The sequence below is a fragment of the Corvus moneduloides genome, chromosome 5, assembly GCF_009650955.1.
Source record: "Corvus moneduloides isolate bCorMon1 chromosome 5, bCorMon1.pri, whole genome shotgun sequence".
Lineage (NCBI taxonomy): Eukaryota > Metazoa > Chordata > Aves > Passeriformes > Corvidae > Corvus > Corvus moneduloides.
The window spans coordinates 14,274,073-14,301,578 of NC_045480.1; the positions used below are offsets into that span (position 1 = coordinate 14,274,073).

Consider the following 27,506-nt stretch of genomic DNA (forward strand, 5'->3'; position numbering starts at 1 on the left):
CACATTTTATTAACTGCAGTATTATGATTTTTTTCTTCTGTTTCTAACATAAAAAGCCTGTATTTTCACACTTTAAACAAAAAAATATGCCAGGGATTTAACACAAACTATAAAGAGAATCAGGACTCACCGCATTTGTAACAGCAGTATTGTTAGATTTTACAGAAAAAAACTATTACCTTACAAAATTAGGCAGTTCACTGCACAATTTTAATCAAAGACCTTAACAAGTGATTCCTTTTGTGGACTATACTTCCCTGTACTTGAACAAGGTCTTGCTGTTCAATAACATAAAAATAAACTTTCATGTCAACAATAATATTAAGGAGACAGATACAAGACTTTTATGGCAATGACAAACTCATTAGGCATGTGACAGAAATCCAGCAAAACAATACAATATGATTTAATTTGACTGGTAGTGTCAACTAAAAAGAACCTTTTCTTTCATACACTTCCAACTAAAACAAATAACCCAGTTAGCTCAGAGTCAAAAGACTGTTCAAAAATGCACTCTGCAAAGCATCTGCTACAAATGCCAGAATGTTCAAATTTCAATGGACCTGCAGAGGCAATGTCTCTCATGGCTCAGGACTCATATTAAAAACTTTTATTGCAACAGGGTCTTGTCACATTATTTACCAATTGTTGGAAATTTCTATATTGATGGTCTATAGATGGGACTCCACCTGGAATGAAGAAATAAATATTTAACTACAGGCTGACAGCAAACAGAGATTTAGCTGGTCTCAGTTCTCATGCTGATGTATAAGCCACACCATTTCCATTAAAATCTGTACCTCAAACTGAAAATCAGATGAGAAACCACTGTAATTTAATAACAATAATATGCACTCATACAAAGATCTACTTTTCATGCAACTAAGGGAGGCAAAAAAGGGGCCTGCAGCACTCCGAGTTCTCAATGGTTTGTTATGTGAAGTATAACAAAACTGCTGCATCTTGAAAAAAAAAACAGACATCTACAAGTTTGGTTTTTTTCTTACTTACAGAATCTCCTGTCTTGGCTGACACAAAATGGCTACTGAAATTGTTTTCCTGACAAAATCGCTGGTGCTTGTCAGCTTTCACTGTGCGCATGTGCTCCAAGTCAACTAAAAATAAGTTGAAGAAATGAAAAATTATTACACTAGAGCCCATTTTTTTTACCCAGCTTAGAAATTATTCATCGAAAACACATCAGATGTAATACTTTCCTTTATAGCGGTATACAAATGCAAGTTTCTTGCTCTCTATAATCATTTGCTAAAATAAAAGCAATGAATTACCTCAGACTAATTTTATTTGCAAAACTAAAATGAAACCACAATTAAAATTTTATGGTCCCATGCAACAAATTCGTATCTCAAAGCACAAATTTATTTCTGGATACACTCAAATAGAGTTTGTAATAACTCTACTGCTAGCTACATACAAAAACAAGACAGAACTAATATTCCATATTCTGTTTGCAAGCAAGATGCATATTGGGGATTCCAGTGTAACCTGAAGACTTTTACAAAATAAATTCACCAAGCACATCTAAATTCACATATTTTTCTTAAGTAAAAATGTAAATAAGTTATAAAGAATTTTACTGCAGAACATGGCAAAGCAAAAACATTCACTATAATAAAAAACCGAGTAAGAGCAGTGATGCTTAGTTACTTACATATGAGGCTTTCAATTCCACAAAGGTGTGGTTCAGAAAATTTTTAAAAGAAAAATGCACATTTCAAGACACACACATATTTTCATTTTTATCACTTTACAACCACTGGAAGCAGAGTAAAGCTTTCAAATGGTATTTTATGTTGCAAAGCAGTGGTTGCTTCCAAAATCTCACAGAACTCAAGTCTTGTGCAGGTTTTATTGTGTACATTCCAGTCTCTCCAATTTGATCCTAAGGTAATTGGAAACTATATTGAACAGTTTCTCTTTTTTTTATTGCATTACGGTTCCTATAAGGGTGTTGACTCAATGCAGTCAAATTATAAGGCAAATATATTCAGAAGGATTTAAGGACAACCAGGCTCTTTGAGTCAATACAGGAAAAAAAACTTCAACTGATTTCCTGAGGAAGGGACCCAACTGACTTGTAAAAACTTGTAAATTTGCAAATCTAGTAAGCCTGCATAATAGTGTCATTTGATTATCAGCTGAAAAAATGCTCTACTACTACATAAAAGGCTTTATTTTTAAATGATATTGGAGGTCTTTAATTTGTAGGCTCTGGAGATTTTCTCTTGGAGATTTTTAGTCTAACAGGGGATTCCTACACCCCATTTATACTGCTTACCTTGGTTAATGTGGAGGTTTTGACACATATTACTGTTCCTTGCACATCAGTAAGGCCTTGTTTGTAAGAACAGGCCTAAAATCATCCAGTTACCACAAGCATTAATTTGTGAAGGACTAAAATACTAAGCTATTAACACTAACGTTTCTAGCACAGATTTCCCATAATACTAAATGTCCACTATATAATAAAGTTTCATTAAAAAATGGAATAACAAATACATTTAATAAAATAAAGCCTGAAGTCAATAAAAATTTTGCTAAAAACTCATGCATTTAATTTTTTTCTCTGAAAAATGCCAAGATAAAAGATAGACTCTTTTGAAATGTCTTTAAGAATAAAATACAGCATACTGCCTAAAACATTTCATTATTAACTATTATTTTTATGCTTCACATATTAGCTTTAAGTGCAGCTTGGAAAACAGAACAGTGAGATTACTCTTTGGGGAAAAATAAAAACATTTTTTTTTTATTTTCATTTCATGACCTTTTACAGGAACTTTAACCCCACCTCCAGATTTCACTCGTATTTCTCTGACTGTACCTGAACTCCAAAAACCTACACACAGTTATGATACAAATAGATAAATAGATAGACAGTATGTACACTATATTCCTTTAAAATACCATGACATGTTTACATAAATACATAAAGGCACATTCACTAGTTACAATCTCTCTCAAACTCTCTTTCCCAGGAAGGAAAGAATAGAGAGTGTACAAAGAAAATAACAGGCTAAAATTGATTAATTTCCAGGAAGAAAATGCCACTGACATATTGGAAACCATATCCTCAAATGCCTCTTATTTTCTATGAAGAAACATCAATAATAACACACAGTTAGTGGAGTACATACTTTACTACAGAGGAGAAATTAAAGCACATGAGATCATAGAAACAAACAGACTGAAAGTAAAAAATCAAGGTGTAATTATGTTTTCAAACTTTGTGTACTTCTCAGCCCTTTTCCCTGGTCACAAGTCACTTTCCACCTCCTGAATGTCAGGCTGTCTGCTCTGAACCGTACAGTCACTGTCATGCCAGGGAACTGCCAGGTGACTGTCCATGTACACATTCAAAGCCCACAGAAAATGCCAGGTTAATTCATGTTACATTAGCTCTTGGTGAAAAAGGGCATGGTTTTAGTACAAGAAAAGAGTTTCAAGTGTTAATAAATATTTAACTACCCAAAACTGCAGTCTGAATTCAATGAAGGGCAATGATCCTAAGTCCAATTCCTTTGCATTGCCCACAGGCCAAGGGCATAATCACAGAGTTACTGAAGATCAGCTAAAGACAGTGAATAGTTACCCTCCAGTCCTTTTTCTTTAACATCTGACATTGGTCAGCTCAACAGGCAGAATTCTTAGCACACCGGGAGATAAGTCTTGCCCAGCTTTTATTTAGACATCACAGCAAAAAGACTTTAAGGAGAGCTTTGGAGGAGAAAAAGGATTTTCTAAAAAAGATGTTTATAAGGAATGCAGGGACTTTATAGAAAGAAAACTAACAGCTGGCCAATGTGGACTCATACGATGAGCCAATTAACAGCAGGAATAGGTATCTTGGGATGAAGGATGATACAAGAATGCACTTAAGCCATGAAAAGTTTAATGGCAAAGACAAATAAGTTTTGGATAGAAAGAAAGTGAATAAGATACATAAATACAGTTTGATTTTATAAACCAGGAAAATGATCTTGAAGAATATTCTAAACGACTAGATAACATAGCAATGGCCAAGAAAAAGGAATTACTGAAATTAAGATACAAAATGAGAACATTTTAACTGTGTCAATGGCTATGATATGCCATATCTAACAAAGGTCTCAAAGAAGGAATCCGAAAATTTGGCAACACATCAAACACAAACATTTAGAGAAAGGCCCAAAGTGACGTTTACGTGCCAGATGGTACAGTCATCCTCCTCATCTTTAGGGAATGAGAGAGAGGGTAACAGCAGGGCAAAATTAATAGCTTCATTTTTACCAAGTAGAATATAAGCTGATGGCTAGAGATTCACAGTGGGATGTATAAAGGAGACAAAAGGACATAGGACACAAGTTAGAAAAGTAGAAAGAAATTTAACTATTTGCAAACAGTGACTCTCTACAGCACACAAATGTTACAAACCAGTACTTTTGGTCAAGGGCCTGAATACAAACTCTCCTATCTACATTAAAGTATGTTTTTGGATCATGAAAAGCTAAAGCAAGCCCAAGATGTGTAAACTTTGGAGAAGGCCATGAGGGTATTTCTTTGATGTATCATTTCAAAAATTCTATACATCTTAAAAATGGGTTCAACAGGCAGAAAGGGCAGTTAAAAGTATAAATTACCAAAGCAATAGTTAAAATGTCAAAAGAGTACATTGCTAATTCCTTGGCTAGAATGGAATGACCATACTTGCATTAAATTGAACACTTAAATATAAGTATATGAAAACTTGTATCAGGAGAAGCAGAGGAACATCAGGAGCAATGGGGGAAAGAAAGAGAGATATAGGTCATAGTATTGCTCCCCTGGCTAGCCTGATGAGGACAGAAAAAGGAGGCTCATCAGCTTCCAAAGTATATTCAAAGTCCATTTCAAAGAAAAGGCATTCACAATATAGGCTGTTTGCGGTTTTGCTCATTTTTATGCCTGAAATACACACTAAAAGCCTCGAGCAACAACTACAAAAAATACATGGCTGCCAGATAGTCTCCAAAAATTATTGTCATCTTGCTTATCCTCTCAAGAGCCCATCTTGTTGATTCTCTAAAATAAGACTAAACATTCATCTTTAAGATTGTCTACTATGAAGAACCATTTCAATTACACATAGCAAGATAAACTGCTGTTCCATAACTAACAGGTTGATATACATCGGTATGTACAAGTATCCCATAAAGACACCAACACAAAAAAAACAGATTAGAAACTTCAGGAATTCAGACATAACCCTCAGCAAGGCAAACAGATCCAAGTGAAAATCTCCCCTCAAAGATTGAGCCAGCATAGATCAACTGCTGTAGCAAAAGTAGGTAAGACTTACTAAGAAGTATGCTTGCTTCTCATGAATTCCAGGGAGTTCCATTTTGATTTATAGGTGAGACTAAACAGAGATCTAGTAAGGTGAAAAGAGAAAACAGAATCTAGGAGAGAAGTATCAAACTCCCACAGAAATCCCAAGGATACTCCCTCTAAGGCATTCCTGAAGCTATCCTGAAGACTTCTTGGAAGAAAACCAACTCTCTCCCAGCCAAAACCAGCACAGCAAAAAAGAAAAAAACAGGTAAGAACAACAACACTGCAGAACTTAGGTAAGGGAAAAGACATAAACACCACCATGGCCATCTCTGTGGAGAGCAAGTGACATTTCAAAAAAGAGAAGGACAAAATAGTAATTTTAAGTTATAACCAGAGAGATTAGATTAGGTTACATCTTCAGGTGATTTATAAAAGAATTTTCACTAAGTACCCTTCAAATTGCTATTATACATCAATTACTTGCAGTGAAAATCTCATGGACAATGCTAAATCAAAACGGAAAAGGAAACCATAGTTTTAAATCCTGTAAGGCTAGCTATCTATCCTATGATTAAAAAGTTGTGAGGAAACACTTGAGACAGCATAAATTGTTCTTCAAAGTCAAAACTCTATATGAATTTACTTGAGAAATTGAGAGTAAGTCACTGAAATTTTAGTTTATTGCACTGTAGCAAGGGAATAGAAAAACCTTAAAAAGTACCAGATGAAACACAACTGGGTGCTTTACCATCTACCCACACCCAGACATTCAACAGCAATTCCATCTTGATTGAATAGTTCTGCTGCTTTTGACTTGAGACTCTGAAACCACTAATGGTAAATAAGTTAATGTCAAAATTGTTTCTCTTCCACTATTTAGATATTTGCATCATTCCATAAGTTAAAAAATGGCCTGCAATGAGCCACACAGCACCACCATGCACAGACGGTCATTTCCATTCCACTACACCATTAAACACTACTTTAACTCACCTGCTTCTCTGAAATCCAGGAGCTAGGACCAATATAATTAGCTCACCCGAGTTTGCTGCGAGGAATAAAGTGTGATATCAAATCCCAGAACTGTATTGTCTTAAAATTAAGGCAATAATAAAATACATGTAACAGTTTACCCAATACAGTTGGTACAAACACAAAGCCAGGAAGTACTTTAAAATATATATCATCAGTCAGAAGAATGACAAATATCCTGGTTTTAAAACCATATAAGCAAGTAACTGCATATACTCTAAAAAGACAACAGAACATCATTTGTGCAGAATGTAAAGGCTGCTACTCATTTTATTTATCTCCCTTTCCCACAGGAAAAGGAGATAGGACTGCCAGTCTCTTCTTTCATAACATCACTGGAGAAGAGCTCCGTGGAAAACTACAGGGGTTTTTTAAGTAGGAAAACATCCATTTTGCATGAATCTTTCAGGTAATTCTGGAAGAAACACAAGCAGGTAACTTGTACAGCTACTTCCAAGCAGCTGAGAAACTAGTGACAGTACTTGCTGAGGATAGTATGGACAACTGAGTATAATGCATGTGAAACAAGTCCGACTGTTTAATAATTTGTTGGCCTTTCTCCTGGATCGTGAGATTACGTTTGCAAACTGTAAGCTGTTTTCAGTGATTATACCAGTGATAACTTATCCACTTTCTAAACCACGTGTAGGGAAAGAAACATGAAAGAGATAGTTCAGAGTTTCAGTAAAGGAATGCCTCTCCACCCAAATCTGACCATCTTCCGCTTCCAGACCTTGAATTGTAAAAACTGCAAAGGATTCCACTGCAAAGGGGCAGTTCTCTTTAAAATGAACTTCTTTTTAATTGACAACAGTATTTTCCATTAAAACTAGTAGTAACACATAAATGAAGTTACAACTCTCTAGTTTTTTAGTTATCTTACATATTATAGCTATTTCATATTTCAATATAATTTAGGGTAGTTTTAAAGTTATGAGTAAACATCTTTATTAATCTACGGTACCACACAAAAATATATTCTTTTATAGTATGCTGTGAAAAATGAAATACAAATCTTTCTGCAAAGTATTTGCAGCTGTGCACACAAGGTATACAATTACATAATGTTTAAATAATGAGCTATCACGATTAGCCCACACAGACATGACAAGTAAAATGCTTTAATAATTTATTAATTTGATTTACATGTGCTTAAAATTATGTACACATTTTCTCTTCTGAAAATACTCCAGGGTCATAAAAAAAGGGGTCTGTATATGACAATGTCTTTTTCATCCTATTTTTGGTATAATTTCTGACTGATTTCTTAAGAACAAAGCTAGCTTGAGCACCTGAAAACATAGTAGACTGAGGACAATACTGTTAAACAGCATTATCTTCATGCAGTACATGCTGCTCAAAAAGTACAGTCAGTTTAATTCCAGAACGTGACAGTTCTGCTTCCTCCATGCATAAGCAAACATGTATGAAAAAGGGAATTAAAAGAGGGATTTTTCCAAGAGGTACCAAATATCCACTATTCTAAAAAATAAACCATAAATCAAGCTGAACATCGAGCAACATTCTAGGCAACATTATTTACTTCCCAGTTTATCAGACTTCTGTTCCATAGCATGTCAACAGAGAATAGCTTAGCATACCCCACTGCTCTGGCCAGAAGGAACCCCCTTTCAAGCCCTCTTCTGCCATAAGCAATATTACCTGCTTTTAATCCTAATTCTACCATCAAGAAAAAAGTGAAATTAAAAAAAAGGGCAACCAAAAAAAAAACCTTCCCTAGTTTTTTATTGCACAGCTTACCAGCAACCTACTGCTTTTCCATTAAAAGATGGAGCTATTTAATTATGTCTTAGATTTTAAAGAGTATTTCAATAGGTTACTTAGAACTTCAAGCAACTGCACTTTCATTTTCTATCCAGACACAAAGGTTCTTTCTGTGTAAATAAAAAAAAAAAACACCTAATATCCAGTTATTATTATCCAATATAACCAGATTTATACAGAAATAACAATAAATTAATTTGCCAATAAATTGTACCAGGTCTGCAGCGCTACCAGAGTGTGCATCAGCTAGCTTTTTGAAAATCTGTTTTGATTTGGTACTTCTAAATTACTACAGCACACATTCTCGCATATTCAATCCCAAATGTCAAGAGTGCAAACTGCAGGTTTTCATAGTTAATTTTCTGTTAATACTTTCAATCTTTTTCTCACACTAAAATTGTATAACTGCCAAGAAAAGAAAACTCTTTCATGGAAGTCCTGAAAACCATGCCCCTACTCTGATTTAAGGAAGCTCAAAACGAAATATAAATATAGTTCCAGTACAGATTTTCTCAGTAATTTTTTTAGGTTATCAAGAAAACATCTAGAGTGTTGATCTGGTTATACTCATGTCAGACAAACTATGTGTCACATTAACTACCTCCAGGAAGTTATTCCAAACACAAAATAAACTGTTTATGCCGCTTCTCAGATAGATAGCATGACAGATTGTTATTAACTGAAGACAGATGAAATACATTAATTTGATTGCAAGCATGTGTTTACTTTTTCACTGTCATGTACACTCTACTGCTGGTGCTTTCCTATGAGGACATAGTAACAAATCAAATGTTGTATTAAAAGACTTGCTAAGGCAGAATAATAGCTGGTGCTGCACTTTAATACTTAAAAAACTACACTTAACATTTCCAGATACAACAGGAAATTACTGGTTTCAGAAAGAAAAAAAAAAAAAAAAAGATAGCTTAAAACCCCTTGTAATTTACACAAAACACTGTAACACTTCCTCCTCCAAAAAAATTAGAAATATCAGCAAATATGCTTCTCAATTACAATAATGAAAAATATAGCTTTCTAAATGACAAATCTATGATCTGAGCGCCTTCCAAAAGACAAATTCCTACAGATACAAGACATGAAAATGTATGCCTAATATGGGAAAAGAAAGGTGAAAATTCCTAGGCCTCTGTTTAAAAACAAAAAGACATCATGTCTTTGAATGAGGTTTACCTGGTTTTATGCACACCTCTCATATAAGCCTCCACTTATTTGTACAAACCTTATGTGGAATCCTCTTTCTTGTCCAAAAAATGACATACAAAGACAAAATCTGAGCTTCTTGGAATAAGAATATTTCACACATTAAAATCAAATTGATGAGGCTGACAGTTTGTTCTAATATGGGAAATAATAAAAAGAATGTGTTTACCATGACAGGTTCACTGATTGGCATTTATGAAAGTATTTTATAAAAATATCCCATATTGAATGAGACTTTCAAATACTGTTAAACAATAAACAATTACAGCATTTTTGCTAAAGCTCTAAAACACAGTGGTTCTTGTGCATCTTAGGTTAATGAGGTTAACACTTGCAAGATTTAAAGTAGGTTTCAACAGAAAACAAGAAGAGCAGCCAGAAGCAAATGCCTCCATCTCAGCACATCAAGTGCAGAGGACACAGTGTGACATGATTCTTGCTTAATAACAAGCATTTTTAATGTCTGGTAGATGGCAGGTCATTTTTAAAATGATGTTAAGTTTTGCAAATACAACAGCAGGCATCTTTTCATACAAAAGTAAAATTTCTTACGAAGGTAAATCAATAAACCCAAGTTCCTTTTCAAAACTAGGATGACAGATGACTGGCTTATACAGCTTGAAGAGACAGTTAAAGAGAAACTAAGAATAATTTTTTTCTCAGCTAGACATTTCCCATTTTCATTTTTAATAAATTCTTGGCAGAAATTCTTGCAACCATTTCTCATTTGACTGAAAAGACTAAGACTACACTGACAGCTGGAATCTGATCCCTTCTGTTAGGTACCTGTACCACTTATCCCTACCCCTAATGGTGACATTCTCGGAAACAAGTATTCAGAAAAGATTATATTATTAAACTAATACAAATTTGAGTCACCTTGAATATTATTTTAGGATTAAAACATAACTGGAACTACTCCTTTTTTTTTTTTTAAAAAAGGTTATCATAAGACCACAGAAAGCAAGAGATGTGGATGAAAGGCATTGTTGATTTTCCTCTCCCCACCCTGCAACTCTAGTGGCTAAGTACACTGAAGATCTATCAAGGCAGCAGACAGTGAACTCAGAAGGCATTAATCTAGGCACAAAGAGTTTAGATGTCATGCACAGACCTCTGTACAGATGAATGTACCACGTATCTCTGTTTATTGCAGCGTACAGACCTACAGAAACACCTCCTTAGGGTAAGCGCAACAAACCAAGTGGGGCTGTGAATGAAAGAACATGAAACACTTTTGTGAATTCTGGTATGGAGAATGAACAACCTGGCTTCAGCAAATTAATGCTACTCTCTCAAAAGTATCATCTCACAAGACTTTAATGTTCTCTAATTTGCAACCTTTGGTTAATTAGTTTTTACTTTCCACAGAAAAATATATCCTAAGGTTACAAGCTCCTCCTGGAGAGAAGACAGTTTGTTCACTGTTGCTTTTTATCCAGTCAGTCAGATTCTTACATGGCCCCAGTGCCAATTTACAAGCCCTTTGCAATTAGTAATAGATCATTTGCTGACTAATTTGCTTCCCAGTAAATTAGGCAAATACCATTCTTGTTTTTACAAACGGAAAATGAAACACATATGAAAAGATCAATTTAATGCCTTGCTAAGATCACAGGGACTTTCACTGAACCATCAATTTACTGCTTTGTGCACTAAATCATCTTTCATCTTCTTTTACACTTGTGTTCAGGCTTCCTAATCTTTGTGCCAATGAGAAATTTAAGTTAAGTTAAGTTAAAGGTGTTAATTTAGTCTCAAACATCTTTATGAGTAGCTATTTCCTAGAGACAAGGAGAAATGAGAAAAAGCCTAGGACAGGAGAACACACTCCAGCTGGACTTTTCTTGCTATATTAATTCAATTATAAAAATCACTGGGCATGCACAGTGACCAGCATAGGACAGGAACACAGTTGAAAATGTTTACTGAATGATGCTGAGAAAGCATAGCATAGCACAATAAGCTGTGTTCACACAAACCATAATCGCCAGTGCCCAGCACCCTGAAGATTAATTCCAGTCCCCACAGGCACACTAAAACACTGGCATTAGACAAGGGTATGTTTAATGAAATTATAAATTATACAGCAATAGCTTGCTTCTGACTTGCTGACAGAAAAAAAAGAAACTCTTCTCTGATTCAACATGAAACTATTTTTATCAGGATTACTGGAAGTTTAAAGAAATGCTTAAATTGATTTACCTGTGCTACTAGTGACAAATTGCTGGGCTCAATAGCTTTTTTCAAAAATAAATTTCCTCCTTTTATCATTAAAGGTAAGTTTTAGGACCGAGGTGAAAGACGTGTAAAAAACAAAAAGCCTATTTTCCCACTAATCCAGCTAGAGATATCCTTTGTTTTGGTTGAATTTAACAATTCCATAAGGTCAACAGAGTGTAAAAAAAAAAATACAGTAACGCAATTTCTGAAATTCCAAGTTGAATGAGTATTATTTTAAGTGTTCTTTAGTACATTATTGAAGACATAAAGTTGCAATGTACTAAACATTCAGAAGATGGTGCTAGTCCAATATATCCACAAGCCATGGGTGGATCAGCTTTTCTTCATCTCTTTCAAATATTTTCTCTAATTTTCATGTATCTACTACATCATCACTGAATTTATCAATACCAGGACAAGGTATAATCATCACCAGTTAAATACTAAGGGGACTACTAAATGATACCATTCTAAAATTCACGATTTACTGGATTGACAGGCATAAAATATAAAGCTCACTGTAACTTCATAAACTCAAGGTCTTGGGATCTTTATGAAAACTCATACAACATTTCTTGCATCCTGCCTTCAGTCACTCACATCTGTCTCTTCCTGCAGTCAAAGCAAGACTTTCTGGTCACAGTTTCTGTTGGGGTGGATCCCCACTGCAACAAGTTTCAAGACTTACTGATGCCAGCACCAAAGTTTGCAAAATCTCACCTGTCCCACTCCTGGCTCTTCATTCCCACCTTCACACCACAGTGTAACTACTCCCTCCTCACCTACTTTGGAGGCCATGCAACTCGCGTGAACTTACGAAGCTCAGTGAGCTGATCCACGTTAAAAATAGCCTTTTCTTTTTGACCGATCTGTTTAACCCAGATCAAGTCTCAGATCCGATTTCCATGGAGCAGCAGTGGTAAATTCAAACTGCAAACATGCTTCACCCCAAAGCCAACTGATTGTGGACCTGCAGCCTCCTTGAGCTTGCAAGGGCTGAATTCCTTATCAGCATTGAAAAGGGCTGGCAGGTTAACAAATTCAGTCTCATTGCTGCATATGAAAAGCTAACCTTTTCATATTAAAGGCAGGTATCTACTTATTAAGATATTATGCAGTCTGTAGCTATAGACAGAAATCAAAACTAATTCCATCTGCCCTCTCCCCACCAAACCCCTACAAAATCTTGGAACCCATTTCCAGTTCTGCCTATAATTCAAACATTATACAGTCCCTTCCAGACTACATACAGTTGTACAAGTAGTTTCTTCCAAAAAATAGTAAATCTGGACATATTAAAACATCAAGCAAAAAGCCTTATCCTTACCTAACCGTTCCTAAAACAGTCTTTTCCAAATAATGCATAGAACATATCTAAGAGTAATATATTTCATGAAGCCATGGAAATGAACTATTAATACCAAACTTATTCCTATAAAAAACATTTACCTAATAAATAACAATTTCTCAGAGGACCCATGCCAGCATTCTTGATGGCTACTGCTGCATCCATCTACACAGTTTCCACAGGTATGCTTCTGTTGACTTCAGGCCAACAGCTACGTTTGGCTACCCTCTCCAGGGTGATGCTTTATCCAATACTCTGAATTACTAGCTCCTACCAGAGCCAGCCCAGGTCAACTCCGGGGCCCTTCCATGCCTGATTCCTTTGTGCTTCCAGCAGATGTAATAAGGAGTTGGAGACGCTTAGTGCTTCTCCTACATACCCCTCTGGGAACTCGCCCACAACAAAAATTATAAATGAACATGAAATCATTCACTGGGATATAAAAGCAAGCCTTAAATGTTCAAAGATCAGGCCAAGTTAGTATTACTGTTACTACAATAAACCTCCAGCATTAAGCAATTTCTAATATCAGTTCTTCTTCCAAAATTTTTCAATGTAGAGACAAGATTGGCACATATCTGAGTGAAATTATTCAGTTACTAGGCAATTTATTACTGCTTAACTGTTCCATGTGCATCAAATCCTGTTAACAGCAGCCCAGTTTTTCTTCCATTTGGAAGCTTTTGTAACTAATTATTACCAAGCCAAACTGATTTCAAATGGCAGTTAAAAAATTAATACTGCAATTTAACCTTATATTAAATGACTTTTTATAAGAAAAGAAAAGTAAGGCTGGCTAGTAAATAAATATAACATACTTCAATTAAGTACAAAAGGAGAAATTAAACCCAAGCACATTCAGATCAATGACAGTAAATTTATCAGCTAATTCTTAAACTGAACCACAGCATTTCAAAGACTACAAAGAACTGAATTCAAACTATTTATACTTAACAATATGACTTCAGAGCAGACAGTAGAAGTGGAGCTGTACAAACCTCTTACACATTTGCCAACTCACATATTTCATTATCACAATCTAGTCATCCAGGCAAAAAAACCCACTGTCCTTGCCTCCAAGTAGAGTGAGCATACAGCTCATTTCTCACTGACATAAATTTCTATCATGATGTGAACAGAACTTCATTAGATTAACAGAAAGCTATTATTGACTCAGATATTGAGGAAAAGCTACAAAAGCTTTTTCCGAAACAAATTTAAAACATCAAATAGTGGACACACTAAGATGCATTATACTAATATTGCAACTTTACTGTATTAACCAGTCTCAGATGAGCAGAAGGAACCAAGTCATCAGGCTAGCCATAAGGGACTAAACAAAAATCATCAACAACCTTGTCCAAGATTTAAAGTGGTAACATGCATAAAGGAACCAAGGGAATAAGAGAAGTACTTTTACGCAGTTTGTTACAAATCAGGACCCATACTCTTTTCAGAGCAAATCAGCTGTCTGCCTATGCAAAGCAATGCAATTACCTCTGTTTCTCTCTCACACACAAACAGAAAAAAAAAATTAACCAAACCAACCTCACACCAAAAAGACTTTCATCAAGAAAGTAATGGTTCAGCAGAAGAGGCAGGCCGGAAATCAGTTACGAAAATGATAGTTTCTTTAGCAGCTTAAGCTACTGGAATTGCAAATCAAATAGATGGATATGGCTTTTCCTGGACTACTGGCTGAACATTTCCAAAGGTTCTCATGTGATAGTACCACTGCAAAAGAAAAGGAATCCACATGTTCATTGAAAAATGAACTCCTCTTCGTTCTGTTCATTTGAGGCTGGATCAGTGAATAGAACTCACACCGTGCAGTGCTACCATGACTGCAGATGACAAAAGAGAAAGTGGGTGAAGTCAGTCACAAAACCAGACCAGGCTGTGTTGTGAGAAATACATCACTGAGAACAGCTAAACTTCAACACATGTATGCACCCTCGTAAGTTTTTGTCAGTATTCATTTTGATTTGAAAATATTAAGCAAGTAAGTTAGGATTCAGCTGCAACTTCTTTTTGTAAACTTTTTAACACTTTTTTTCTAAAACTTCCTAAAACCAAAGGTGATTTTAAGAGTTTCTGTTTCATTCCATTTTTGTTGAAATTAGAGAAATCAGCTACATCTGACTTTAAGCAGAACTTAGTTGCTGAAAGCATATTTTCCCAGACTGTTTGGTCAGTCACATCCTCAAACAGTGAAACAAACTCACTCTACTTTTTATCATTTGGAGTCCTCAAGGATCAGCAGCACTTCCTTTGCTAGGTTTGAAAAAGAAAGGGAGAATATGCATCAAGAAGTTAACAAGTCCCTTGTAAATAACCCCAAGGCATCATCTACTAAAATTTTAGCACAGCCCTGATGATGATCTAATTTCTTTGTGACTTAGAACACTCCTCCTCTTCTAATATACATTAAGAGTTTCTGCAGGCACAACTGCCATGGGTGAAGTTTTCTGAATTAGGATAGTAAAGAAACTTTAGTTAATGGTTAAACATTTGTTTAGGCCATCACTGACTACTCTTTGACAAATTTATGTCAACATCAATTCCATTTAAAACATATTAATAAAAATATATTAAACAACACACTAGATTTCTAGAGCTTTTCAGTATCACAAATTTCTTTAACATAGTCTAGGCAAGAAATAGGGTTTTCAGAAGAGTCTGTGAGATTCACACAGCTGAACTGGTTAAGAGCAGATACTTTGAAGAAATACCTTGAGGGCCTAAAATTAATCACCAGGGACTACTGAGATACTCAGTACTTCTCCTCGTCCCCCAGACTTCTTAATTTCTTTATCCAAAGACAATTGTATTGAAAAATAAATGAGACTGTGGAGCAACCACCAGAGTACAGAACACATTCTCTCACCTGCACTGTTCCAACAAACCTGCTACAAAGTAATACACACAAATACAGCTACACAACCTAAGGCACTGAAGTCAAAATTGCAAGGACGTTTGGAGGTGTTTTGTTCACTGTTCTAGAGGGGGTTTTGGAGCTTGGAGTTGGGGAGAAGGAGTTGTAACAGCTCAAGATTGTGAATTTACGATTTTCATTTAATCCAGTAGTTGAATGTCTGGTATAGCCCATGCCAGCAACTTCCCTTAAAGAGCATTCAGCAGCAGGTACTGAGGCAGGAAAATAACAATACAACTACAGTGATCACTCCTTCATACACACCCCACTTTGAGGCAGCCTGAGTTCCTCAGCCTGACACTCCAGCTCCAGGTTGCCAGGAACACAGCTGAAATGTTTTATAGACACTGGTGGGCCAGCCCTTCACAAGTTTCTGCAGTTCCTTTCTGAAGCCATGTGCACTTCTGACTTCTACAATCAATGAATAGGACTTCCACAATTTAGTTGTTCACAATGTGAAAAAGTAATTTAATCTGTTTATTTTAAGCTTGCTGCTTAATAAAAAGGCATGAGATTTCCTCGGGTTTGTATTGAAAAGATGCCATATAATTTTTCTCTACCCTTTCTTCACGGTTTTATACACCTGTTTGTTTTTTTCTGACTGCAAAGGAACTCAATCTATTTTGTAACTCCTCATATAAAAGCTTTTTCATTCCTCTTGTCATAATTGCTTTCCTGTGTAAAATGGGATCATCTAAATCTTCCCCAATTCTTGAGGATCATTCTGAGATTCATACTCAAAATTCTAATCCCAGTCTTATCAGAGCTTTGCAGTTTGGCACCAGGGATACACACTGTGTTAGAAGGAAATCACTCACTTGGCATTTTGCTTGTCCTGCTTGTTTCTTCTTTTCATTTCAGAAATGATAGTAGGAAATTTGTAGGGAATTCAAACTAAACAACATAAAAATGGGACATCCAAGAAACTGGAAGTGATAAGAAAGCTTTTTGGGTTCTTGCTTTCTAATAATATGAAGTCACAACATACTCAGACATATAAGGAGAACAATGGCCAAGTAACTTTAAACAAATTTACACTGCAACCCAACTCATCTTCACCAGCTGCCTATGAAAAGGAAACAAGGGCAACTTGCAAAGTTGCAAAAAGAAAAAAAAAATTGCAAAGACAGATGTGTTAAATGAAAGCCACACCAAACCTTTGAACATGAAACATTTGGCTGCACACCACAGGCCACACCATTGGGAGCAAAAGTGATACTGAAGGTGTTTCCACAAGTGTGGAAACCCCAACACAGCAGCTGGAAGTGTAACAAAGCAACAAATACCAAGACCAGTGACGGCACCAGTTATGACAGCCTGTAATCTGCTAAGATTAAAAGTCAACAACCCCAACAACCTCAATTAAAAAAAAGAAAAAATCGCAGCTTGGAGAACACTTCAATAGCATCTCTGCTGCCACACAAAACAATCAAAGCCTACAGCCACCTACCTGACATGCTCCCAAACCGTCTGAAGACAAATCCACATCCAGATGCATGCTCTGGATAGGCACTGACACAATAAGCTTGAGCTAAGTGAACTCAGTGTGTCCCTACCACAAAGTAACCTCTTGGTGGGACAAGTCACACCTGCTCCAAGTACCACCAGACATCTGGGAAGGCTTTGCAGTGACCATGTCTCGCTTATGGAAGAGACCAGCCAGGAGAGGATCAAAGAAAATTGTTCAAACAAATTCCAGAGATATGTCTACATGGTTATTAGGTCACAGAGAATTTTATATTCTAGCCCCACCACCACAACATCAATAAAGACAAAATTTTCTTGAGGGAATTACTTTTTATTTTTTTCTCTTTCAGAAGGTGGATTGAACAAGGAATAGTCTACATCTGATAAATTCTCTGCCTGTTTCTGTCCAACTGATTAATCAGATTTAGTAACCCCAACTGAAAAAGAGAAATCCTATGATTACCTCAAAATACTTAAATCATGAGCAGGACTATAATGCCTGCAAAATACGGCACAAGGGAAGTATTATCCTTCTACACTTGGTCTTGGAACTTGGGAATTTCAACGAACAAGATCCGTCATTAGAATCAAATGGGGACAGATGTACTTACATGGTGGGTGGGCACGGGTGGACATCAGCCCCTCCAACCTCTCTAATGAGCAATTTCCTCAGATTCAAAGAAAAATTTCATAAAAAGTTAAAGAGAAATGGCAACTTGCCTCCTATTACCACTGGCCTAACTGCTTGGGCTGCTGGTTCTATAAAAAAGGGTTTTTTTCAAAGAAAATAATTGTTAAAACCATTTGGCTGAAAGTGAAGAGCTATTGAAAAGTACAGTCAAACTGGCAGCTTGCTCTTAAAATTCCCCCCACCACTTTTATAAGTATCGTTTTGCTTGTGGCTTTTAACAGCTGTTCACACACGTCTAAGCTAGATGTGAACTTTTATTTTCCCAAAACTAAATGGGAAGCTTTAAACAGCATCTGATTTAATTTTTTTTTAATTAAAAGTGGAGGTTAAAAGGACTGTGGAAATGGATGATGCAGCTGTGCTGATGCTAGGGAAAAGAATTCCAGAACAAGAAGTGAGGTAGAGTAAACACACAAAGTAAGTTTCCCAACACTAAGTGCACACCACACTCAAATGATTTTATTAGCTGAAGAGAAGTTAACTCCATGTTTCTTCAGAAACATTTTCCAAAATTAAAATAAATTGTATTTTGCAAATATAATAGAATTGTGATGTCTACTATGCTTTTCCCTCAGACCAATCCTAAAATTAATTCCAGAATGAAGTGGGTTCACAGGTTCCAATGTTATTCCCAAATTAATTTAGAAACTCAGAAACTCAAGACACTCAAGTCAGAACTAGCTCACTAATATTGCCATATATTTATTGGTTTGGTTATCAAAAGAATTGAACTTCCCCTGCATTTAGATGTTTCTTGGAAGAATTAAACATTTGGAGTCACATTTGCAATGGTACTGAGAGACTGAAACATGAAAGCAGGCATTCCTGGGGCACTTTTTAAAGTACTAAAGCAACTACCAGTCAACTAGGCAACGGTTTAACCACATTTGAAAGTGTCACCAGACAGTAGTCTCCATTTCTAAGCACCAGTATACTCATAAAAATTCTGCCTTCTTGGCCTAATTACTTAATAAACAGCACTAGTTACTAAATTCAAACAAAAAACCCACAGAAAGAATAAAAACGCCACAGTTTATTTCTATTTGTACATGTTAAGCACAAAAGCACACTATGAAAACATAACAATTCTGGATATCGACACATATTAAAGGTCTATTCTACTAAAGCTCTTAAAAAAAAACATAAAAGGAGTTCTAAGGCAGAAAATTCATAGGATTATGAAGGAAATGCCACATTAATTCACATGGATTATGTACTCTGTAGATGGTAACAGCTCCAAAAGCAATCTTCTTCAGTACACTAATAGAGCTACTACCTAAACCAAAAGAATTTAGTAGTTCATCCATCAAGTTTATTCAAAGAACTTCTATAAGATGTCTAATACAGTGAAAAAGTATGCAAAGTAAGCTACACTTCTCAAAACATAACCATTAAAAAAGAAAAAGAAAAGAAAAAGAAAAAAAAAACAAAAACAAACAAAAAAAACCTTGGTGTCTATATTGGGCTGATGAAGCAACACTTCCAGGTCATCTATGGATGAAAACAAAGCCAACAACACTAAGAGCATTCATTCCCTTTGCACCAAGCACCAGGGACTAGGTGTAAAGAGTATGAAGAAGATGAAAAAGTGGAAGAAGAGAGACAAGTAATCCAGCCTGGACAGCAGAGCCTAAGAGAGAGAGGCAGATGGAAAATTACAGTGATGCAGTCATTTGTTTGCCTCCCTTGTCCACCCACATACAAGAGGGTCACTATAAATATGAAAATCTGAGCTAATCAAAACCAGAAATCCAGAACATTCTAGTTAGGTCTAATAAAAAATATTGCAACCTGGATCCCTTCCTGGGTTTCCTCTGGGACAATATCCTCTGGGATATTGTCTTTGATGATACAAAGCCTTGATTTCTGTTGTGTTAGCTCCTTGCTAAATCCAAGGCACAAATCAAGTTGAACAAATGAAACCCCAGTCACAGGTGAAACATTTTATGCAGGTGCACATAAATTACACTTGTGCACTTTAAGAAATCAAAAGTAGAAAATAAAAACTCACCACAGGTAAACACAATGATATAGCAAATATAGCATAAATGTTTCTGACCCTTCTACAAAAAAAACCCTAATGCTTTAAGAACTGATATTAATATACCATATACCACTTGCAGATAAAATGATTCAGAGTGAAAAAATTCACGTTTTGTATTAGAGCAGAAAGGAAACTTAAATTCCATAATGATGAAGATTATAAGTCACTTTTTGATTTAGTTCCTAATAGTACTGTCCTCAGCACTACAAATATACATAAACTAACCATAAGAGTATCACTCAATGAAAAGACAGAAGGAACTATCAGTGACCAATATACATTTTGCTGAAATATACAGTTGCTTAATATTCCACAAGTGAGCTGGAGAAAAAATTGGCCAAGTAACTTCAGAAATGGATACACACTACCAGTAGGACAGAGATGCATCCATGCTATAAAATGCTCCAAAATGGCTGGCATAGAAACAGAAAATGCCTTGCTACTACAAGAGATTTCTTTGTCCAAAGGTTACCAGAAATCCTTTCTTTTCCCTACTGTCAGTTAGTATGAGCCTAAACTTACGAGAAGGTAGCTCCCAAAGGTACACAGAAATTTTCCTGTCCTGAGAATTCTTAGCTGGAAATGTTCCCCCTCAGGTTAAACAACTACAAAAGCTTTTTTTTAGGTCTTGCAACCTAATAAATAAGGCATAACAGAGTGAAAGTAATCAAATTCAAATGAAAATAAAGCATTCAAATGAGAAGTAACCATTTCCATCAATAAAGCAATATAATCTGTTAAGGACAAGGAAAGTGGTTTTACTGCATGTTTTCCCAGTGTTCTTTCTACACGGTGGTTTCCTAATCACAGACTTTGTCAAGAACCTGACTTTGCTTACCAATGGCAGCAGAGCTTAGGATGTTAGCAGTCAGTACTGCTTTTCAGAAAAATTGATGGCCTTTCAAAATGATCTGTTCTAGTTCAGTCTGAATTACTGGACATGAAGTAAGAGGCAGAGAACAAAATATTATGACCTGAGCTGTGCAGATCAAGCCTAATTATAAAACAAGGCTTATGGCTAAAATCTCTGAAACAAATCTTGGTCATACTGACATTAAAGGCCAAACAGTACCACTGACAATGGAACTAGACACTCAGTTTTAAATTTATGATTCTTCAGTTCCTTCTCAAAGCTGATCAAATCTTAAAGCTGTCAATATGACAAAAGAGTAGGGTACTACTCCATGTAAACATCACAATTAAAATAATCTTTCTACGATCATTTACTTCAAAATTAAGAGATAAGGGGAGTTAACAGTGTTTTGGTGACGGTGAAAGACCAAAACAGTGGATCTGTAAGTATGTTTCAATTTTAGAGAAACAATATACAAGATATTTTTCTGAGCAGTTTGCTTTCTAGTGTCCTGCTTCCATTATTAGTTCATTGCCATGCTCTAAGCTTGAAAATATGAAGGAAACTGAAGTCTTGTTTCAGTGCTTTTGAAGGCAATGAGACTGCTTGGAACAAGTGAGGATAAGTGTATACAGTGGGATTGTGACGTTGCTATAGTGCTCTTTCATGAATAGTAATTACTCTGCAAGTGTGTAAAGCAGACAGGCCCAGTTGCATAAGGCTCAATGCAAGTTTTATGAACTGCAGAAAAGCATGATTAGTATGGGGGGAAAAACATGTTTCACACTTTTATTGTAAAGAACATGAGAATCTCAGAGAAACTGCCAGAACAGATGTTCATAAATTGGGCCCTTAATCTGCAGCACTTTCCAGGTTTTAAGCTATATCCACTGGTCTGTAGAACATATTCCTCTCTTTTTAATATAATTCTTCTGTTTAGTTTTTTTAATAAATAAGTTTATGACTTTAGTAGTGTTGCCAGCTGTTCAATTTTGATTTACTGTCAGAGTCTGCTTTAATATATAGTGGCTTTTGTGGCTTACCCATATAGATTACATTTTAAGCTTCAAGATATCACTATAAAGCAGCTGGAAAAAGTACTGGCTGTGCTCAGAAACCAGCATTATTGCCCTAGTGATCAACCACTGAAACATGCAACTGCACTAGCAACCATTCTCTAATAAACTTTTGTATACACCATTCCCAAAATAAAACTGCAAAACTTACAGAGTAAGTTACAGAGCAGGTCATCTTAACACATGTACTTTAAAAAGCCAGCCCAAGAAAACTGCAAAATTATTAATTAGGAGGTATATTAGCTGGCAATAGAGATCTCTACAATGACTGCTCTTTATTCTTTCATTATATTGTTTCCTTTACTTCTACTGTGCAGCTTGAGACAATATAAGAAATAAAATATTTTGGAACTGCTTTATATAGTGCTTTCTAGGAATTTTCTTTAAAGCAGTGTTTACTGAATATTACTGGGAAAGAACTGTCAGTACTCTTAACACTGAACCATTTTCAACCTCACAGAATTACAATACAAGCAGACTAGGCTTCTCTTCTCCAGCATCTGCAAGTACACAGAGTAATGTTATTAAAATAAACTACCACTACAGTATACTTAGAATTAAACAATGAATTAAACTCAAAAACTCTGGAAATTCTCTACAGCTGAACTAGTTCAGAATCATCAGTCAGAACTACTAGGGCTTTTTTATTGCACTGAAAATTACTTTTTCTGCTCAAAAAGATTCCTTTTTCCATATAAAACTAACTCCCTAAAAAAAATTCCAACCAAGAGAACAAAACAGTTTGATTCAAAAAGATCAGTATGGTGCCTCGTGAGAAGGGGTTTTTTGCTTGTCTTACACTGTTATTTTCCCCTAAGTTTATATTTGCCAGTTGGACAGTATCCATGGTGCATTACTCCCATGAAGTCCTATCATACCTAAGGGGAAGGCAGACCTACAACATGGAAGATATAACAGGAAAAATAAAACAAAACCAGCCTTTCTACCCATAGCATCAGGAGCAAAGCTTGTAGGAGAATGAAGAAGGAAGAGAAGCATAAAAAATGCTCATCCCTTGAGCCATCGCAGTGGCACCTTCACAACAAAATATGTCAAGATTTTCCATAATGCTTTCGAAGGGGGATTGAGAAGTAGACTCCAAAATGCCACCATTTTCTGTGTCATAAGCAGAACATAAAAATATTTTTGAAACAGTTCAACTTAACAGCATGACCAACAACTCCTATCCACTCCCTTCTGCATGCCTACAGCAATTACTTTCCAAAGTCTCCTGTAAATGTATAAAGTAAGATTTTAGGAACTGAGTGTCTCTCTTTCTGTCCACAGTATCAAAGGTGTGCTATCTGTACAAATCTTGGGTTCTCCAGCCTTCAGGTTAAATTATCTACCCCAAAAAAAAAGCTTGGTTGCAAAATCCAACAATTTAAAGTTACTCTCAATATGCATACTGACTATATCCCTGTATTTTTCCAAAGCAAGCCTTTCTCAAGACCTTTTACTATTCTGTGTGTTTCATTCAACTATTTAGTCTGCAGCTTTTTTTAAATTACTGTTTGTTTAGCATTTGAAACAAAAAGCAATGGTCCTGATGGCAGTTTTTAAATGGTATAACCCAGGTATGATTGAGTTCTCCAGTCAAAGTCAGAAAGAGCTAATGTTATTGCTCTTTCTGTACATATATTTCAAAACTTTAATGAATTCTACCATCACATACTAGTATTATACTAGTATGATATATTCCTGTTACCACACATAATTAGGTAAATGTATTGGACAATACTTAACAGCCCAAGAAAACCCTCATAGTATACAGATAAAAAAGGTAATCCAAAAGAATATTATAAACTAGGGGCTAGCATGAAAACACCAGAGTAAACTTGGAGGAGCTCACTAAATGTGCTCTAAATTTACACCCATGTAAACAACAGAAATGTTTATCTTAAGCACTACTTCTGAAAAAAAATAGATTTAAAAAATCAAAAATGTATCATGAAAATTTCATAGGGAACTCAGCATTTTTAAAACAGAAACTATGTGCAATGTACATAAAATAAAGCCCTCCTCTATTAAGACCTTATTTTAAACAAATAAATTAGATTACTAATTTACCATTCATCCTGACTGTACTCCACCCTCCTTAACCAACACATTTCAGTAAATCTTAATTGATTTTTAACTGAATTTAATGCTACAGGGTCTTAGATCTCTCTCTTGAAAACAAGCATTTTTTGAAGTTACCCTCCAAATCACAATGGCTGGAAGCACAGAGTGTAAATAACAACAATAACAACAATAACAACAATGCTGTCTGCATTTAACCACCAGGCTTATCTGAGTGATCTGTTCCATACTGGCTTAGTAGTTACTCCCATGGTAACACCTTCACGGTCTCATATTACACACACAGAAGTAGTGAAATATCTTTTTTTATTTTTTTTTAAATGATCTATAAAACACACTGAAGTAGATACCAGAACGAAACTGCAGCACAACTGGTACCTCATCAAGACATACCTTCTCAAATACTGGAACAATGAAGAACTCGTAACCGTAAGTGTTTAATATGCTTAAAGCTCTATCAAAAAAGCCACACATTTAGCAGAGTACACATGTTCCTGTACTGAAATGGGCATCATAAATCCACAACATCTCAGGAATGGAGCTGTAACTGTGGACTAAACTTGAAACGGTAGCATTAATTTCCACTTCTCTTGCAAAACTCCAATAAACATGACAATTACACAATTAAAAAATATATATACAATGCATTTCCCATAATTCTTCTTCTTTGTTCGTAAATCTGCATGCACATCATTTATACTATACCACTAAGAGAATGAAGGTTATCCATTATGATTATTCCCCATATTAGCACAGACTATCCCTTATTCTCTAAATTGAACTGGAATAATAACTGCTTACTTCCAATAAGAGGTTGGTTTTCTTTTTTTTTGTTCACTAAAATAAATAGAAAAAGTTTAAGTTTTTCCTGCTGATTAGGAATAAATTTCTCTTCCACACTTTCTGCCCATATAGGGTATTAAATATATTCAACTACTACATGCATTTCAGTTGAAGTTGCAGAGTACACATAAACACTGTACAACTGTTACTATATTAATCAGTCTGACTCTGAAACTCTGAAGCTTTAAAAAAAGGTTAGTTTACTGACTTATCTAGCTTTTAAATAGAAAATAATGCTACAATAGCGCTTGTCTTTTTCCCCATTTTGTCCAAAATCCTAATATTAATGCCCTATTCACACTCGAAATTTGGTTATCCTCTCTCATCAACTTCCTTCAATAATAATATATGAGAATATATTTCCACAGTAGCTAATGGAGACATTCCTACAAATCAATGTGCTGCAGTGATACAGAAATAAAAGCTTACTTCACTGTAATGATGCTTCCAGACTTCCCTCAAGTCAGGTGGTTACTTGCAGTTAATGATCTGTGACATACCACACAAGTAGTCCTAAAAAGACTTATTATCCACTGCATGTGCAACAATATTTGCTTTATGGATGGCTAAATGAATGAAGACATTCAACGTAACTGTAAAAGTAAAATCAAAAGAAAACTTACAAGTAACATGTTTTCTTTGAGTAAAAGAGCTGTGAACATTTTCCATTAATACTTAACCTTTTGCTGGAGCAGTGCAACCACATATAATGCTTGAATCCATAAGGCCCAAGAGCTGCTCAGGGTTAACACTGATTAACTGTGCCCAATCAAAAGTTGTAACTTTTAAAAATTTCAGAGAGCTTCCCTCCACTAATGAAATCAAAACTGCATTTATGTCATGTGGCAAAGATAGGAGCAGGACCACTGGCAAAAAAAAAGAAATTCTGTCCTGCTTTAAAAACAAGTATTTTTTTCAATCCAATAAAACAGACATGAATTTGACTGGGATTTAAAACTATGTATATTATGCTCCACTGACTTCTATTAATATACTAATAGAAAAGAATAGCAAATTAACCTAAAATAAGCTCCAATCCAACAGCACAATATCTCCCATGACTCTCAGACTGTGCAGACATTCACACATTTTCTGTTTATAATTTTTTTCATTTACTAGACTCAGCTTTTGTCCACCATATGTCCACTGTAGATTAACTATTCCCTTAGGTACAATTAAGGGCTTTCCATTTGTTGTAAGAAGACCTAAGTATGAAGGACGCAGCCAGAAAAAACATTTCTACCTAAACCAAAAACAGAAGCACATTCAGCCTGGACTATAGTTTATGCAGCATCTTTTTTATTGGACGTATGTCTACATTGCTAAATAAACTACAGACAAAATCCATGGAAACAGTAAGAGATCTCTCACCATTTCATTTGTGTATTATTATAAAAATATGATACATATACTGTTCTAACCTTTGTATTTAAACAGTTTACCTCTATTTGCATTTTTCGGTGACACCTCTACAGATTTTTCTGAATTTAAGCATAACGGTTAGGGAATGAGAATATATTATTTACTGGCACTTCTGTCACACTGATGTTTGAGCTCCAGCTACACTAACAACAGTCTACCAGGTCCTTGAACTTGGTTGTGGCTCTTGGTTAGTCATAGCAGGCAAAACTCAAGTGCATAAAACAAAAACCTCAAGTGCAGCCTCAAGATTTTACATGTAGGAAGAAGAAACCAGTTTATTCATAGTCACTAAAATAAAAAAAGTGTAGCATAAGAACTGCTTATTAGTTGGAATAGCTCACAACTATTCTCACTTTCTTGTTAAAGCACTGTATAACCCAAATGAGAAAATATCTTCTGCAAATAGTTCGCACATACCTAAACTGGCCCAGTTCAAATAAATGCAAATTCATTAATTTTCATAGAACTACACCTGTTTAGGTGTATCAGAGCTCTGTCTAGCTAAAAAAATCTCAAACTTAGACAAGTGGTATGACAGTAATATATATTCTGTGTGCAAGTCATGTATATTGTTCAGCTTCAACCCTGTAATGAACCCCAGATTGAAAAAGCAAGCTCACTACTAACTAATGCTATCTGGTTTAAGACAGGCATTTGATAAGGATTATTAATTATCTTTTCAGCAGCATGAGAGAAAGGACCTTTCTAGTCTTTTTATTTTTTTTTTATGGGTACTCTGGCAGAGGCCACTCGGTTTTTAAGAGCCACCATCAAAACCTACACTGTATACATGCTTCAATAATGGCTGCAGCACTGTAAGAAAGTCCAGAAGTCTAAAAATTTGCCTTTAATCAGGTTACTTATCAGCTTCTGTGTTCACTGCCTTCCCCCCTAAGAGATCATTTTGTGAAGGATTCTGAAGAAGGCTCGAAACATGGGCTGATTTGCAACCCCTTGCAACAGATACATTTAGCACAGCAAATCCCATGAAGACCGGAGCCAGAATGGAATACATATGCACAGGTCTTTGTGATCTTTCCTGCCAGGTGTTTTCCCTTCACAGCAAATAGAATATGGCAAGGTAAATACTACACAAGAGCAATACATGTTCCCTCTTTTGTTCTGTATAATGTTCTGTGAGCTCAGATCCTTTCTAAAGAACAGTACTTGA

The 27,506-nt window shown here is 35.6% G+C and overlaps 1 protein-coding gene across 4 annotated transcripts in view; it reads right to left on the bottom strand.

Moving 5' to 3' along the window:
• RAB28 (RAB28, member RAS oncogene family) overlaps positions 1-27,506 on the bottom strand; it is a 61,721-nt gene that overhangs the window by 7,795 nt on the left and 26,420 nt on the right. For all 4 annotated transcript variants that reach the window (XR_004240226.1, XR_004240227.1, XM_032109328.1 and 1 more), the window contains exon 5: positions 1,012-1,115. Coding sequence is in view for 2 of the 4 variants with exons in the window: in XM_032109328.1 (XP_031965219.1) it covers positions 1,012-1,115 (104 nt within the window). In the remaining 2 variants the exon portion in view is untranslated. The remainder of the gene's footprint in view (positions 1-1,011; positions 1,116-27,506) is intronic.